Consider the following 16,101-nt stretch of genomic DNA (forward strand, 5'->3'; position numbering starts at 1 on the left):
CGATCTTTATCGGTCGAACCACAATGTCAACATACGTTATTCCCTTTGTCATCGGTATGTTACTTGCCCGAGGTTCGATCGTCGGTATCTTCACACCTAGTTCAATCTCGTTACCGGCAAGTCTATTTACTCGTTCCGTAATGCATTATCCCGCAACTAACTCATTAGTCACATTCCTTGCAAGGCTTCATATGATGTGCATTACCGAGAGGGCCCAGAGATACCTCTCCAATACTCGTAGTGACAAATCCTAATCTCGATCTATGCCAACCCAACAAATACCTACGTAGATACCTGTAGAGCATCTTTATAATCACACGGTCATGTTGTGACGTTTGATAGCACAAGAGGCATTCCTTCGGTATCCGGGAGTTGCATAATCTCATAGTCAGAGGAATATATATTTGACATGCAGAAAGCAGTAGCAATAAAACTGAACGATCATTATGCTAAGCTAACGGATGGGTCTTGTCCATCACATCATTCTCCTAATGATATGATCTTGTTCATCAAATGACAACACATGTCCATGACTAGGAAACTTAACCATCTTTGATCATTGAGCTAGTCAAGTAGAGGCATACTAGGGACATGGTGTTTTGTCTATATATTCACGCATGTATCAAGTTTCCGGTTAATACAATTCTAGCATGAATAATAAACATTTATCATGATATAAGAAAATATAAAATAACAACTTTTATCATTGCCTCTAGGGCATATTTCCTTCAACAAATACGTAACATATACAGATCAGGGGTGGACGATTGCGTAGTTGAAGGCAACCGGCGCATGGGGGTGCGGCGGATGTTTGACAAGACCTGGGCGGCGGCCGAAGAGGTAGTGTAGCAACGTCCGGCTAGGAGGGGCAAAGCTGGGAGAAAATGGTCCGAGAAAGGGGGCTTTAGTGGGCCAAGGGTGTCATAATCCCACGTGACGGAGGTCCAAACTCGTACAAATCTCCTCCCAGTTTGTGGGACGAACACAAACACAAAGACGCGGTTGCGGACTTTTGGATTGTAGAAAACATCCAAACCTCTGGATATTTATTGTCGATGCCCTTAGAGCATCTCCAACAGATCACGTAAACCTTCGTCCTCTAATTTTTTTTAGAGATCAATGTAAAACGTTTTTACGGGATGGCATGTGTCGACAGAACATATCTCGCATAAATCGTTTCATGTCTTTGCAAAATAGCATAAAGCCCCCTATAAGCAAAATAAAGATTGTGATTGGGTCCTTCCCATATATGGCGCGGGCTAGGGCGGAGGTGCCGCAACACGAGGAGGAGCGCACGCAGTGGAGCAAGACGAGGAGCAGACGCGAGGAGCAGGCAGCAACTAGCTAGCGACGACTCGAGCGCCGGTGGCTGCTCATGTCAGGTGGTCACTGGCGTCAAGGCTTTCCGACAAGGTCTGCAAAAATTGCTCCAATCTCGTAGATATAAAGGAAACGGCCCCGAAATATGCATGTTCTCGCAAGAAAAATTACATGATGGACGATTTTACAGGATCTATTCGGGACGGAAAAAAGATCCTCGTCCTGTAAACCGGCAATTATCATGCTCTTACAATGTTATGTGCTAGGGAGGTTGCATCATTTAGACGAACCCTCTGTTTGCAACCCTTACAAAAACGAAAACACTAACACCCACACGTATGACAACATTGCAACTCGTCCACACGCCTGGATCATAGTCCAATTAAGTTTGCATGAATCTTGACACATCTAGGCAATTTTCGCGTGCCACATAGCACAAAGGCCGGTGCGTGGGCGTTGGAGAGGTCACCCACATGCCCCACAGCACGCGGTTGCCAGCTGCGCTGTGTGAACGAACTAGTTTCTGACCACACAACCACCACCTAGTCCATGCACATGTGGGCGAACTGCTTTTCGCCCACGCGACAGTCGTACGTTGTTGGATGGCAACTGCAGTTGCGCGTACATGGCAACTAGATAAACACACATGGCAACTATGATTCGTTTGCTAGACGGCAACTGCAGTTACGCGTACGTGGCGATCAGGTAAACATACATGGCAACTATGATTAACCACATGTGGCAGCTAGATAAACACACATAACAACTATTGTTTGACCATATGTGGCAAATAGTTAATCACACACGACAACTATAGTTTGATTACACGCGACAACTATCATAAATTAGACGTGTCAACTATAATTAACCAAAATAAAGAGAGTTGTCATGCTTTTACAATCATATTTGCCATCCCGAATAACTATGCCACACGCGCAGGGTGAAGATGAGTAGTATTTAATGAGAGAGTGGCATGAAGTAGTTGTGCCCACACGTATGAACAATTCTACAATTCTACTATTCACCCACACATAGTCCGCGTGGCCTGCCCCCCGCTCATGCCACACACGATGTGTGGACGAATGCCTATTATGCCACACGTGTGGTGATCTAAACATTCTTATATTAGTTACGGAGGAAGTACTCGATGAAATATATCAAATTATCATATTTCTTATAACCGAATGAAGTTCTACCAATACCTATATAAGGTAAAAATAAATACTCCCTCTGCAAAGAAAATACTGCTATAAGATCATGTATAAATCATGACTAAACGGTCTTATTCTTTATAGAGGGAGTACCTATTAAATGGAAGGAACGAAGAAAACTGGATAAATCACTACGCAGTATATCACTAGGCACTAGAACAGGTAATGCCATAACATTTCTGGCTCCCGGATAGAGTAACCATGCTGAAAGTTGAAAAATAAACAAAAAGTGCATGACTCCACTTCACAAAAAGATCAGCACACCACATCTATATGTACTATCAAGTAGTATATTAACTAAAGACAGACGCACTGACACAGAACCATCCCTCAAAATGAGGTGACAAGTTGAGATTAACACAGATGGCAATACGCGGCAGGGTAACTCTTGTGATCTAGTGCTTCTTGTTCTTCAGAGCACCCTTCGGGATCTTCGACAGGACCTTCTCTTCAAAGATGGCATAATACTTCTTCAATTCGATCATGGCCTTCTCACCAAAAGCATCAACCTTGTCATCGTACTTCTCATACAGAACTGGCACAGTGTACAGCACCACAAAGACTGCACTCGGGAAAAAAAAAGGTGTCCATTAATAACTTGGATCGATATTTAGTGAGTGGTGATGAAAATAGGCTACAGGTGATCATTACCTATGTATGACAATGTCAAAAAGTTGCAGCAGCTCCCAAGAACAGAAAGAACCCAGAGCCCTCCGATCACCTGGGAATACAAAGTACAGTCACATATTCGTGAGCAGGATCAAGAAATCACCAACCCATTAATCATTGCGAAATCAAAGAGATAACCAACATACAATGAGGAATTTCTTCAGATCACGACCATGACCAATCTCTCTCAAGGTGAAGAAGCCCCGGTTGATCTCATGCCGCAGTGATAGTGCAATGTTTACAGTCATGTCCTCTGGAATTTTCACCTCAGGGATGTTCGGGGGAGACCTAAAATATCATAAACACCAAGGATTAAGGAAAGTTCTAAACAATTAGCAAATTCAAATGGCTAGTGAAGGACGGTGTCTGCAGGCACCACAATCAACAGCAGCAGGTCAAGCATAAGTTGAATCAATTTGATTTGGGAGGAGAAGCTCACTTGTGGACGAAAATGCAGACATTGGAATAGAGGAAGAGGGTTGCCAGGGAGAGGATGAGGCAGTGGCCCACCAAGGTGAGCAGATGGTACTCCATGATCTCGAACAGCAGCCAGATGGCCGTAGCGCCAGCAAGCACCCCTCCTGAGATCTTCTTGTTCCTCCATAGAACAAGATCAGCAGCTGCAAGCAAAAATAATTGCAAGCGTTCACATCAGGCCAAAACACCAGCATAAACATCTAGGTGGTTAAGCAATCCAGATCTGTTCTACTGCCCCCAGATCTTCTCGAGCATATTAGGGGTTTAGAGTGACGACAAACTGTGCCGCCGTTTAACCGTCGCCATTACCAAATTCAACACACAGACCTTCAGTTTACTGCTTATTATGAACAAACTCTAAACCCTCCAACCAAGCTTTAGAACAGGCTGATGGCTGAAATCACATAACCGAGGGTCCTATCGCTTCTATTATCTTATCCTAAAGCTAAAGCTAGTTACTACTACTCCGTACCAAGCAATAAAGTAACAGTTCCCACTAAAACAAGCGAGACGAAACGCGATCAGATCGAATCGGATCTAACACCAAAGCATAATCAATTCCCAATCTGGAACACAGAGCTCGGGGGCTTACGCTTGCCGCCGCCGAGGACGGCGTGGACGGGCTTCTCGCGGCCGAAGAGGCGGTAGATCTTGGCCTTGACGCCCGCCGCCGACCCCTTCTTCTCGTCGTCCGAGTCCGAGGATGACGACGAGGAGTCCCCGCCGCCGTGGAACTTGTCGGAGATCTTGTCCATCATGGACTCCGCCACCGGCTCCTCCTTGTGCTCCGCCATGCTCCCTCCCCCACGCTCCCCTATTCTCCTCCCACGCTAAGAAACGCCCGAGCTTTTCTTCTGGTTGGTTTTCCTTTTCTTTCTTTCTTTCCCCCTTGGCTGCGCGGTCACACAAAGATCTCCGGGTGCGCGTAGCCAGGCGACGACCCTTTATACGGCACGCGACGCGATCGGGGCCGTCCGTCTGGACGCCGCACGGAGGGCGAGGATGCGAGCAAAAGCGGTTTGGAACTGGTAGGCTTCGTCCACGCCGTATCAGACGCGCCCCTCGACTTGGGTCCAGCTTTACCCTCTCGCTTAATGACGAATTAAGACCGGGGTGGAGGCTGGGCCCCGGTGACAGGGGACGAGGGTTGCGCGTGCAGGTGGACGGAAGATGGGGTTGTCTTTGGGGGTTAAGTTTGAAGACGCGGACGGGGAGGCGTCGTCATCGCAGGCACGTCCTTGCCGGCCCCACGAGGGAGGACAGCCGGAGGAGATCGCGAGGGTGCGTTGAGCGGAACTGTGACACGTGGTGCGGGGCCGACATCCGTCGGCGCGAAGGTAGTCTTGTCGTCTCGGGCAGAAGCTTCTTGAGCAACGACGCGGCCAAGGAAGTCGGATGGGACGACTTGGAGGAGCACATAACTTGGTGGCTAAGGTTTTTTCCGTCAAGTATAAACGCTGATTCATGGAAATAGTTTTTGGACCGATACGGCCAGGTACCTGAAACAATTTTCACCTTCTAGTCCTACCTGCCCCTATCTGCAACCACTCCGGTGATGACCGCACACCCCTGCATCGTCAAGTTTCGGACTCGCTTCCATCGGCTCTAGACGGCTTACGCTCGTCCATTGCTCTGCCTCGTCGCGTCAGCGCTCATCCCTGTCGCTCCTCATGTTGTCCCTGCCTTCAGCCTCCCGGGAAGTAGAAAGTGACTAACGCGTCAAAAAATTCCAGGTATTTGATGGTTAGCAAATGCAATTTTAACCATCGGGGTCTCCATTCATTTTAAAAATGTTGACTGGTTAATTAAAAGAGAACCAAACACCCTCACAATACGCCCTCAAGACAAGGCACTCGGTTGACCTGTCTATCCACATGATCCACACACACCACCGCAAAAGGGAAAACATCATCGATCACTGCTCATGGAGATGCAACTCCGACTTCCCCCGCACATGACCAACCAACAACTCTCAGCCCGAAGGAAGCACGAAAATATTGTTGGGCTATGTCAAACAATCAACCACAAACAGGTCCGATGACCAGACATCTCCGACTTCGATGGCATGTCACGTAGGAGAAAAGGAGCACACCTAACACCAACAGAGCCCTAGCTGCCCATCATGCGTCATCGTTGCCTTTGAGCTGCCCCGCGTCGCAGCTCCGATTTCACACTTAAGAACAAGCTAGATGGCCAGTGACAAAAAAGAGTCGTGACCCTACTAATCTTGCGACAACAATCATCGCCACACAAGTCGCAATGCCTGTACCGCACCGTCGGTCGGGCACCTGCGAACATGATATCATGCATGCTGACACCAGAGAAGCGCAAAATGGATCGATATCTTCAAGACGAAAGAGAGGAAAATGACGCCGCGACCCAATCCCGCGACAGAACCTTGGCTTCTGCCTGTCACAAGGAGGATAATGATGCCCATGGGCATTGTCGTCGCCGATGGTTTTCGCTCAGAGCAACACAGCTACCATTCCTACAGCTTCGAGTCATCCACTAATGCCGACAAGCAGCACCACCACTAGCATGTACACGCCCCGACGTAGAGGCAACGCCACCAAGACATCAGAGCCACCAACCTTGTCATCAGCAAGCCGACGATCTAGATCCGTCTGAAAACCATCCAAATTGGTAGCCCATCCACCACAATGTGACATGTCAAGGAGCCAATGTCTGGAGTGCAGGCGATTCCGTGCATCTCATGAGAAGGGGGCGCCACGCCACTCGAATCCTTCGGACAGGGCTGGCGGATCGAGTTGTAGCAGCCCGCCGCATCACTGGGTGTCATTGAGGCCTACTGAGGGAGTTCCGGACTAGGGGGTGTCCGGATAGCCGAACTATCGTGATCGGCCGGACTCCAAGACTATGAAGATACAAGATTGAAGACTTCGTCCCGTGTCCGGATGGGACTTTCCTTGGCGTGGAAGGCAAGCTTGGCGATACGGATATGTAGATCTCCTACCATTTTAACCGACTCTGTGTAACCCTAGCCCTCTCCGGTGTCTATATAAACCGGATGGCTTTAGTCCATAGGACGAACAACAATCATACCATAGGCTAGCTTCTAGGGTTTAGCCTCCTTAATCTTGTGGTAGATCTACTCTTGTAACACACATCATCAATATTAATCAAGCAGGACGTAGGGTTTTACCTCCATCAAGAGGGCTCGAACCTGGGTAAAACATCGTGTCCCTTGTCTCCTGTTACCATCCGCCTAGACGCACAGTTTGGGACCCCCTATTCAAGATCCGCCGGTTTTGACACCGACATTGGTGCTTTCATTGAGAGTTCCTCTGTGTCGTCACCGATAGGCTCGATGGCTTCTTCGACCATCATCAACGACGCAGTCCAGGGTGAGACCTTTCTCCCCGGACAGATCTTCGTATTCGGCGGCTTTGCACTGCGGGCCAATTCGCTTGGCCGTCTGGAGCAGATCGAAAGCTACGCCCCTGGCCGTCAGGTCAGATTTGGAAGTTTGAACTTCACGGCTAACATCCGCAGGGACTTGATCCTTGATGGATTCGAGACATAGCCGAGCGTGCCGCACTGTCATGGCGAGCATGATTTAGCTCTGCAGCCGGACAGTACCCTGGAGGCCGCACTCGAACCCTCTCCGATCTTCAATTCGGAGCCGGCTGTGCAGATCGAGGATGGATGGCTAGACACCGCCTCGGGGGCTGCAACCTCTACGGCGATAGAGCCGAACACTGACCTTGTCCCTCGTAAAGCTCGTGACTCCGAGGTGCCGGACTCCGAACCTCCCGCGCCCCCTCCGATCGAATCCGATTGGGCGCCAATCATGGAGTTCACCGCAGCGGACATCTTTCAACACTCACCTTTCGGCGACATCTTGAGTTCACTAAAGTATCTCTCGTTATCAGGAGAGCCCTGGCTGGACTGCGGTCAGGACGGTTGGGATGCGGACGACGAAGAAATTCAAAGCCCACCCACCACCCACTTGGTAGCCGCTGTCGACGATCTAACCGACATGCTAGACTACGACTCCGAAGACATCGACGGTATGGACGACGATGCCGGAGACGACCAAGAACCAGCGCCCACCGGGCACTGGAAAGCCACCTCATCATATGACATATACATGGTGGATATCCCAAAGGATGGGAACGGCGAAGGAACAGCGGAGGATGACCCCTCCAAGAAACAGCCCAAGCGTCGGCGTCAGCGGCGGCGCTCTAAATCCCGCCACAGCAAGAATGAAGATTCCGGCACCGGAGATAATAATACACCGGACAGTGCCGAAGACAATCCACTCCAGCAAGATCCAGCGCAGGAGGACGGAGACGCCAGCCCTCATGAGAGAGCGGCAGAAGAAGAGGTAGAGGATTATATGCCTCCCTCCGGAGACGAGGCAAGCCTTGACGACGATGAATTCATCGTGCCTGAGAATCCCGTCGAACAAGAGCGTTTTAAACGCAGGCTTATGGCCACGGCGAACAGCCTCAAGAAAAAGCAGCAACAGCTTAGAGCTGATCAAGATCTGCTAGCCGACAGATGGACTGAAGTCCTCGCGGCCGAAGAGCATGAGCTCGAACGCCCCTCCAAAAGCTACCCTAAACGCAAGCTGCTCCCCTGATTAGAGGAGGAAGCGTATGAACCCGCATCACCAGGAGACAATACGGCTGACCGACCACCCCGTGGTCGCGACAGAGAGGCCTCTAGGCCCTTCACTAGACCCGTACCCCGGCATCGCTCGAAAAGCACAAGGCCACAGGGGAACGCTCCGGACTTGCGAGATATATTGGAGGATAAGGCAAGACAATCAAGATCGATCTATGGATCACGTGGGCGCCCCACGGTACATGACGACAACCGTCGCGCCGGACACAGTAAGTCCGGCCGGGCCGAACAAAACAAACAAAGCTCTTTTGAGCTCCGTCATGACATTGCCCAGTACAGAGGCTCCGCACACCCACTATGCTTCACAGATGAAACAATGGATCATCAAATCCCCGAAGGGTTTAAATCCGTGAATATCGAATCTTACGATGGCACAACAGACCCCGCGGTTTGGATCGAAGACTATCTTCTTCACATTCACATGGCCCGCGGTGACGATCTTCACGCCATCAAATATCTCCCCCTCAAGCTTAAAGGACCAGCCCGGCATTGGCTTAACAGCTTGCCAGCAGAGTCAATTGGGAGTTGGGAAGACCTGGAAGCCGCATTCCTCGATAACTTCCAAGGCACGTATGTGCGACCACCAGACGCTGATGACCTAAGCCACATAATTCAGCAGCTAGACGAATCGGCCAGACAATTCTGGACACGGTTCTTAACCAAGAAAAATCAAATCGTCGACTGTCCCGGATGCGGAGGCCCTCGCGGCCTTTAAGCATAACATCCGCGACGAGTGGCTTGCCCGACACCTGGGACAGGAAAAGCCGAAATCCATGGCAGCCCTCACATCACTCATGACCCGCTTCTGCGCGGGTGAGGACAGCTGGCTAGCACACAGCAACAACCTCAGCAAAAATTCTGGCAGTCCGGATTTCAAGGACCGAAATGGCAGGTCGCGTCATAACAAAAACAAACGCCGCATCAACGGCGACAATAGTGAGGATACGACAGTCAATACCAGATTCAGAGGCTCTAAACCCGGTCAGCGGAAAAAGCCATTCAAAAGAACTACTCCGGGTCCGTCCAATTTGGACCGAATACTCGATCGCTCGTGCCAGATACACGGCACCCCCGAAAAACCAGCCAACCACACCAACAGGGACTTTTGGGTATTCAAGCAGGCGGGCAAGTTAATTGCCGAAAACAATGACAAGGAGCTGCATAGCGATGACGAGGAAGAGACCCGACCGCCGAACAATAGAGGACAGAAGGGTTTCCCCCCACAGGTGCGGACGGTGAACATGATATACGCAACGCACATACCCAAAAGGGAGCGGAAGCGTGCACTCAGGGATGTATACGCGATGGAGCCAGTTGCCCCAAAGTTCAATCCATGGTCCTCCTGCCCGATCACTTTTGACCGAAGGGACCACCCCACCAGCATCCGCCACGGCGGATTCGCCGCATTGGCCCTAGACCCAATCGTCGATGGATTTCACCTCACCAGAGTCCTGATGGACGGCGGCAGCAGCCTGAACCTGCTTTATCAGGATACAGTGCGCAAAATGGGCATAGACCCCTCAAGGATTAAACCTACCAAGATGACCTTTAAAGGCGTCATACCAGGTGTAGAAGCCAATTGTACAGGCTCAGTCACACTGGAAGTGGTCTTCGGATCCCCGGATAACTTCCGAAGCGAGGAGTTAATCTTCGACATAGTTCCGTTCCGCAGCGGCTATCATGCCCTGCTCGGACGAACCGCGTTTGCAAAGTTCAACGCGGTGCCGCACTACGCATACCTCAAGCTCAAGATGCCAGGCCCTCGAGGAGTCATCACGGTCAACGGAAACACTGAACGTTCTCTCCGAACGGAGGAACATACATCGGCTCTCACGGCAGAAGTACAATGCAGCCTCTTAAGGAAATTCTCGAGTCCGGCCGTTAAGCGGCCGGACACAGCTAAGCGCGCCCGGAGTAACCTACAACAAGACCACCTGGCACGTTCTGAGCACGCGTAGCAGTGCGGCCCCAACCCCAGCCCCTGTAAAACGTCAAAACAGGTCCTTCGCGTACACCATTACGCCCTGAAGATACCATGGGCATGGGGAGAGGGGCACAACCATGATAAGCCCAGACTGTGGCTCAACCACACCAGGGGCTCTCAAGTGTGTCGTTCTTTTTTATTTTTCCTTTTTATTTTTTACCCACAGAAGTCCGTTCGTCAGAGGCCCTGTCCGGCAGCAGACCTGCCGACCTCACGATGCAATAGCCAGGAAAGGATAAAGGCTACAACGAATATACAGGTGGTCTCCATTACGAGCATTAAATCTGTTTTATACACCACTTCGCAGCCTACCCCTGGAGGGGGACATGTTTAACAGTCCCGTCCCTTGCTTATCGCACTATTTGTATCGTTCTGCATTCATAGCAGCACTTCTTGAATAAAACAATGCATCACCTTTTTGCTTATAATTGCATTTCTTTTTATACATATGTTCATTTACGACATGTTGCATCCGTACACTTTGGTACAGTTAAAATACACCAGGGGCTTATGTTTCTCGCATCATGGTGTGATAAGTCCGAACACTTTCACAAGTGCGGCACCCCGAACTTATAGCATTATATGCATCGGCTCCGAATCATGTCTTGGGTCAATAGTTGGGTTTGCCTGGCTCCCATGTTTTGGTACCTTACGTTCCGTTGTATCGGCTAAGGTAGCATTGGGAGAACCACTGCGATTACGCCCCAGTTGAGCTGGGTTAACGCCTCAGTGGAGAAAGCTAAAACTGACCGTCATGATGAGGCGAGAGCCGGTCGCTAATCGAGAGGTTTTTTGCGAGTCCTTAAAGACTTATGCCGCTTAGAGCGAGGAGCCGGATTTTGTCCGGCCCAGGCGTGGATAGCGCCCCAAATTCGGCCTTCCGAAGACTACGGGCTTCGCCGAAATTTAAAATTATAGAATTATATGGCTAAGTGAGAGTGTTCAAGCATTATAAGTCCAGTTGCCTTGTTCGTCGTGTTGAGCGCCTCCCTAGATGGATCCAAAAATGGGAACAAGAGTGCTCAAGTTTATCCCGAACACCCCAGCACTTGCGGCATGGGGGCCGAAGCCGACGACTTGTCATCTCTCAGATTTGATAAACAGCCGCACAGAAGGTAATATTTTAAATCAACAAGCGTTGCTTAGCGCATATGGACTAAGTTTTCACCGCACAGGATAACAAAATGCGAGTCTACTCAAATATTACATCTTTGGAGCATTCACCCGCAATAGTGCGGGCACCCTTCAGGACACTCTTATAATACATCTCGGGAGTACGGTGCTCCTTGCCCTGCGGTGGCGGGTCCGTCACAAGCTTCTGGGCATCCATCTTGCCCCAGTGCACCTTTGCGCGGGCAAGGGCCCGACGGGCACCTTCAATACAGGCGGAGTGCTTGATGACTTCAACTCACGAGCACGCATCCACCAGCCGACACACCAGGCCGAAGTAGCTCCCAGGCATGGCCTCCTTAGGCCACAGCCGAACTATGAGGCCCTTCATGGCCTGTTCGGCCGCCTTGTGGAGCTCGACCAGCTGCTTCAGCTGGTCGCTAAGGGGCACCGGATGTCCGGCCTCAGCATACTGAGATCAGAAGACCTTCTCCGTCGAGCTCCCCTCCTCGACCCGGTAGAATGCGGCAGCATCGGACACGCTGCAAGGAAGATCTGCGAACGCTCCTGAAGAGCTCCGAATTCGGGTAAGCAACAGGTAATTAACACTCACATGCTTACTTTGCATGAAAAATGCCTTACCCGCTGCTATTTTCTTCAACACCTCGATTTCCCGGAGGGCCTTGTAGGCTTCGGCCTTAGCGGCTTTGGCACTCTCAAGAGCCGTTGCAAGCTCAGACTCTCGAGTCTTCGAGTCACGCTCCAGGCTCTCATGTTTTTTCACGAGATCTTGGAGCTCTTGCTATACCTCCGCCACCCGCGCCTCCTGCTTCTCTCGCTCGGTGTGATCCGCGGCCGCATTGCGTTCGGCTGCGGCCACCTCCTCTTTCAGGATCGCCACCTCATTAGTGGCCCCTGCAATACCCACGTTATCCTTGTCATTCTTTTTGCAACCAAAATCATTTTCTGTAAGGTACAATTTTAATAAGGTGTTACTCACCTTCCTTGTCCTCGAGCTGCTTCTTGGCACGGCCGAGCTCATTCTCGGACCGCTCGAGGCTTTCCTTCAAAGTATTGACCTCCGCAGTTAGTGCGGCAGAGGTCAGCAGCGCAGCCTGCAATCCCATATTGACATATTTTTTATTGACTCCTGCGTATATCTTTTTAGATCCTCAGTCCGGCTTTTCTTTCCGAACACCGAACTGAGCATCAGGGGCTACTGTCTATGCGGTACCATTTTATATATATCGAAATTCTTACCTCAAAGCCTGTTAGAAGGCTACTGCAGGCTTCGGTCAGCCCGCTCTTGGCGAGCTGAACCTTCTGAATCACCGCACTCATAACAGTGCGGTGCTCCTCTTCAATGGAGGCGCCATTGAGCGCCTCCAGCAAGTTATCCGGTGCCTCCGGTTGGACGGAGGCTGCCGGCGTCACGGACTTGCCCTTCTTACGAAGGGGTCGCCCGCCGGACTCCGGAGCCACTGTGGGTTCCGGGGCCGAGTCCGGTGCAAAGTCCGGGAGGTTGTCCTGCAACACCTTCGGGGCCTCCTCCTCCTGGTGGGTCCCTTCCTGGGATCCCACCTCGGCATCGGCCGTGTCACGGGGGGTGGAGGCAGTCGGAAGAGAATCCATATCCGACGCACCTAAGGACCCGCTCGACGAAGCGGGAAGATCATCCTTGGGCGGACTGCAGGGTTGTATGCGGCATTAGAAAGACATTATGTGGCGAAAAGGAAAAACCTTGAAGTTATTCGGGAGTCTGGATACTTATGATCTCGCCAGGGGCTTGGCCCTTGGAGGCCAGTCCTCGTCGTCGTCACTGGCGTTGGCAGAGCAGTCCGGGGGAAGAGTTTTCCCCTTCTTGGACCCTTCGGCCTCCCTTGTTGGGGAGGCCTTCCTTTTCTTCCCTCCCCCCGCTGGGGGAGAGGCTTTCTTCTTCTCCTCCTCGCCTTGGTGGGAGGAGTCGGCCTCGGATTCATCATCCGATAACACTTGAAAACGGGAACTCTTTCGAGTACCCGTGGCCTTCTTCTTGGCCTTCTTCTCCGGCACCACATGGGGTGCCGGAGCCAGCAGCCCCGTTAGGCGGGCGTCCGCTGGGTCCTCTGGCAATGGGGCCGGACAGATGGTCTGTTCGTCCTTCGCCAACTAGTCCTGTCAAAGGTAAAGGGAGTTTAGATCCCGCATAGAGTCAAACTATGGAAAACAAGTGGCAAAATCACTTACCTCGTCAGCTGGACGCTGCAAGCGGAATCCGCGATCTTCAGTAGCGGATGCGGGTGCCTTGGCGCCCTTGAACAACACCTTCCAGACATCTTCGTACGTAGTGTCGAAGAGCCCGCTCAGAGTCTGGTGCTGCGCCGGATCGAACTCCCACATGTTGAAGCCCCGTCGTTGGCACGGGAGAATCCGGCGGATGAGCATGACCTGGACTACGTTGACAAGCTTGAGCTTCTTGTCCACCAGCTTTGGGATGCAGGCTTGGAGTCCGGTCAGCTCCTCCGAATCACCCCAGATTTGGCCACTCTCTTTCCAGGAGGTGAGCCGTGTAGGGATGCCAGATCTGAATTCGGGGGCCGCTGCCCAATCAGGGTCACGCGGCTCGATGATGTAGAACCACCCCGATTGCCACCCCTTAATGGTTTCCACGAAAGTGCCCTCCAGCCAAGTAACGTGGGACATCCTGCCCACCATGGCGCCTCCGCACTCCGCCTGGCTACCCTTCACAACCTTCGGCTTGACACTGAAGGTCTTGAGCCACAAGCCGAAGTGGGGCTGGATGCAGAGGAAGGCCTCGCACACGGCGATAAACGCCGAGATGTTGAGGATGAAATTCAGGGCCAGATCATGGAAATCTAGGCCTTAGTAGAACATGAGCCCCCGGACAAAGGGATGAAGTGGGAAGCCCAGTCCGTGGAGGAAATGGGGAAGAAATACTACCCTCTCATGGGGCCTTGGGGTGGGAATGAGCTCTCCCCCGTCGGGGAGCCGGTGTGCGATGTTGCTGGACAAATATCCGGCATCGCGCATCTTCTGGATCTGCCCCTCCGTGACGGAGGAGGCCATCCACTTGCCTCCCACTCCGGACATAGTTGGAGAAGGTTGAGGTGAGAAGTGCGGACTTGGGCGCTGGAGCTCGAGTTCACAGAGATGGATAAGCCAAGGAGGAAGAAGGCGCAGGTAAAAGGGTTGGATCTTTATCCCCTTATATGGGTGGACAAAAACATGTGTCCCCACCGGCCTGGTAAAACTCGCTTATCTCCCAAGCGTCACAATCAATGGCGCGATTGGGTTACCCACGTCGGACTCCAAGACTATGAAGATACAAGATTGAAGACTTCGTCCCGTGTCCGGATGGGACTTTCCTTGGCGTGGAAGGCAAGCTTGGCGATACGGATATGTAGATCTCCTACCATTGTAACCGACTCTGTGTAACCCTAGCCCTCTCCGGTGTCTATATAAACCGGATGGCTTTAGTTCGTAGGACAAACAACAATCATACCATAGGCTAGCTTCTAGGGTTTAGCCTCCTTGATCTCGTGGTAGATCTACTCTTGTAACACACATCATCAATATTAATCAAGCAGGACGTAGGGTTTTACCTCCATCAAGAGGGCCCGAACCTGGGTAAAACATCGTGTCCCTTGTCTCCTATTACCATCCGCCTAGACGCATAGTTCGGACCCCCTATTCGAGATCCGCCGGTTTTGACACCGACACCTACCCATTGGAGGAGCGCTGCAAGGAGAGGATCGATGTCCCCGCCGTTGGGACGGCAGCAGATAATCGTTGTGGATGACCGAGCCACGTGCACACAACATGAGTTGACTGCCTCACCACCATTGTACGCTAAGCGGGCTTAGCCCGGCGGCGTCATCTGACGACAGCGAGATGAAGAGGAGAGGCGCGAGAATTCAAGGGTTGCGACAACTAGGGTCTGTCCAGGCAGCCCTAGAACCACACAGACGGGCGCGGGGGGGGGGGGGGTCTAATACACTGCGATTTCCCTTCCTAATCCATGGACAATTTTTTCTAGAAATATGAACTTATTTTGTTTTTCCATTGAAGCGTCTAATTTTCCTGGAATATTTATTTATTGAAATAACTAACTAAATCATATATGGAAGTACTTGAGTGGTACATTGAGTATATGCTAATGATTTGACCAACTTTGCTCTATTAGTGTGTAATTCAAAATTGATACTTCTCATTTGAAAGTTTTTAGTTGTAATTATGATTTGTACTCCATTATCAATATGCTAATGGAATTATTGATCAAAGTTTATTAATAGTATGAGCATTGTCCAAAAACATTTTTTAGGCAGTAGTAAGGCTCGAGCTCACTAACACCGGCTTTTGTGACATTCTCTTGCCCCTTCCACAAGCAAGTCCCACGTTAGGGTTTCCCTGCCTCCCGTCAGCGCCGTCGTCGATCTGTCTCGCCATGGAGGTGTGTTTGCCTTCGACGCGTGTTCTGGGGGGGGGGGGCAACCGTCACACTTGTGAATCCCGGCCCATGACATGGGAGGGCCACTGCTTCATTTTCATGTGTTTTTTGAGTTTGTTATGGGTCTATGTCAAAGGCAAACACATGTCGAACACACGTCTATGTTCCTTTGGGGTCACCCGTCCCTCATGAAAACTGAACACAAGTGTACAATGGACACACAGGTTTGATAT

General features: G+C 51.1%; 1 protein-coding gene across 1 annotated transcript; it reads right to left on the reverse strand.

Moving 5' to 3' along the window:
- Window positions 1–2,651: 2,651 nt before the first annotated feature.
- LOC123070677 (reticulon-like protein B1) lies at window positions 2,652–4,583 on the reverse strand. The gene is made up of 5 exons (XM_044493971.1): window positions 4,270–4,583; window positions 3,640–3,820; window positions 3,347–3,488; window positions 3,183–3,252; window positions 2,652–3,093 (listed from the first exon to the last, which is right to left on the reverse strand). The coding sequence occupies exons 1-5, from the start codon at window positions 4,469–4,471 to the stop codon at window positions 2,927–2,929; spliced, it is 762 nt and encodes a 253-aa protein (XP_044349906.1). The 5' UTR covers window positions 4,472–4,583; the 3' UTR covers window positions 2,652–2,926.
- Between the last annotated feature and the right edge of the window lie 11,518 nt (window positions 4,584–16,101).

Source organism: Triticum aestivum, chromosome 3B (assembly GCF_018294505.1).
Source record: "Triticum aestivum cultivar Chinese Spring chromosome 3B, IWGSC CS RefSeq v2.1, whole genome shotgun sequence".
In the NCBI taxonomy this organism is placed as follows: Eukaryota; Viridiplantae; Streptophyta; class Magnoliopsida; order Poales; family Poaceae; genus Triticum; species Triticum aestivum.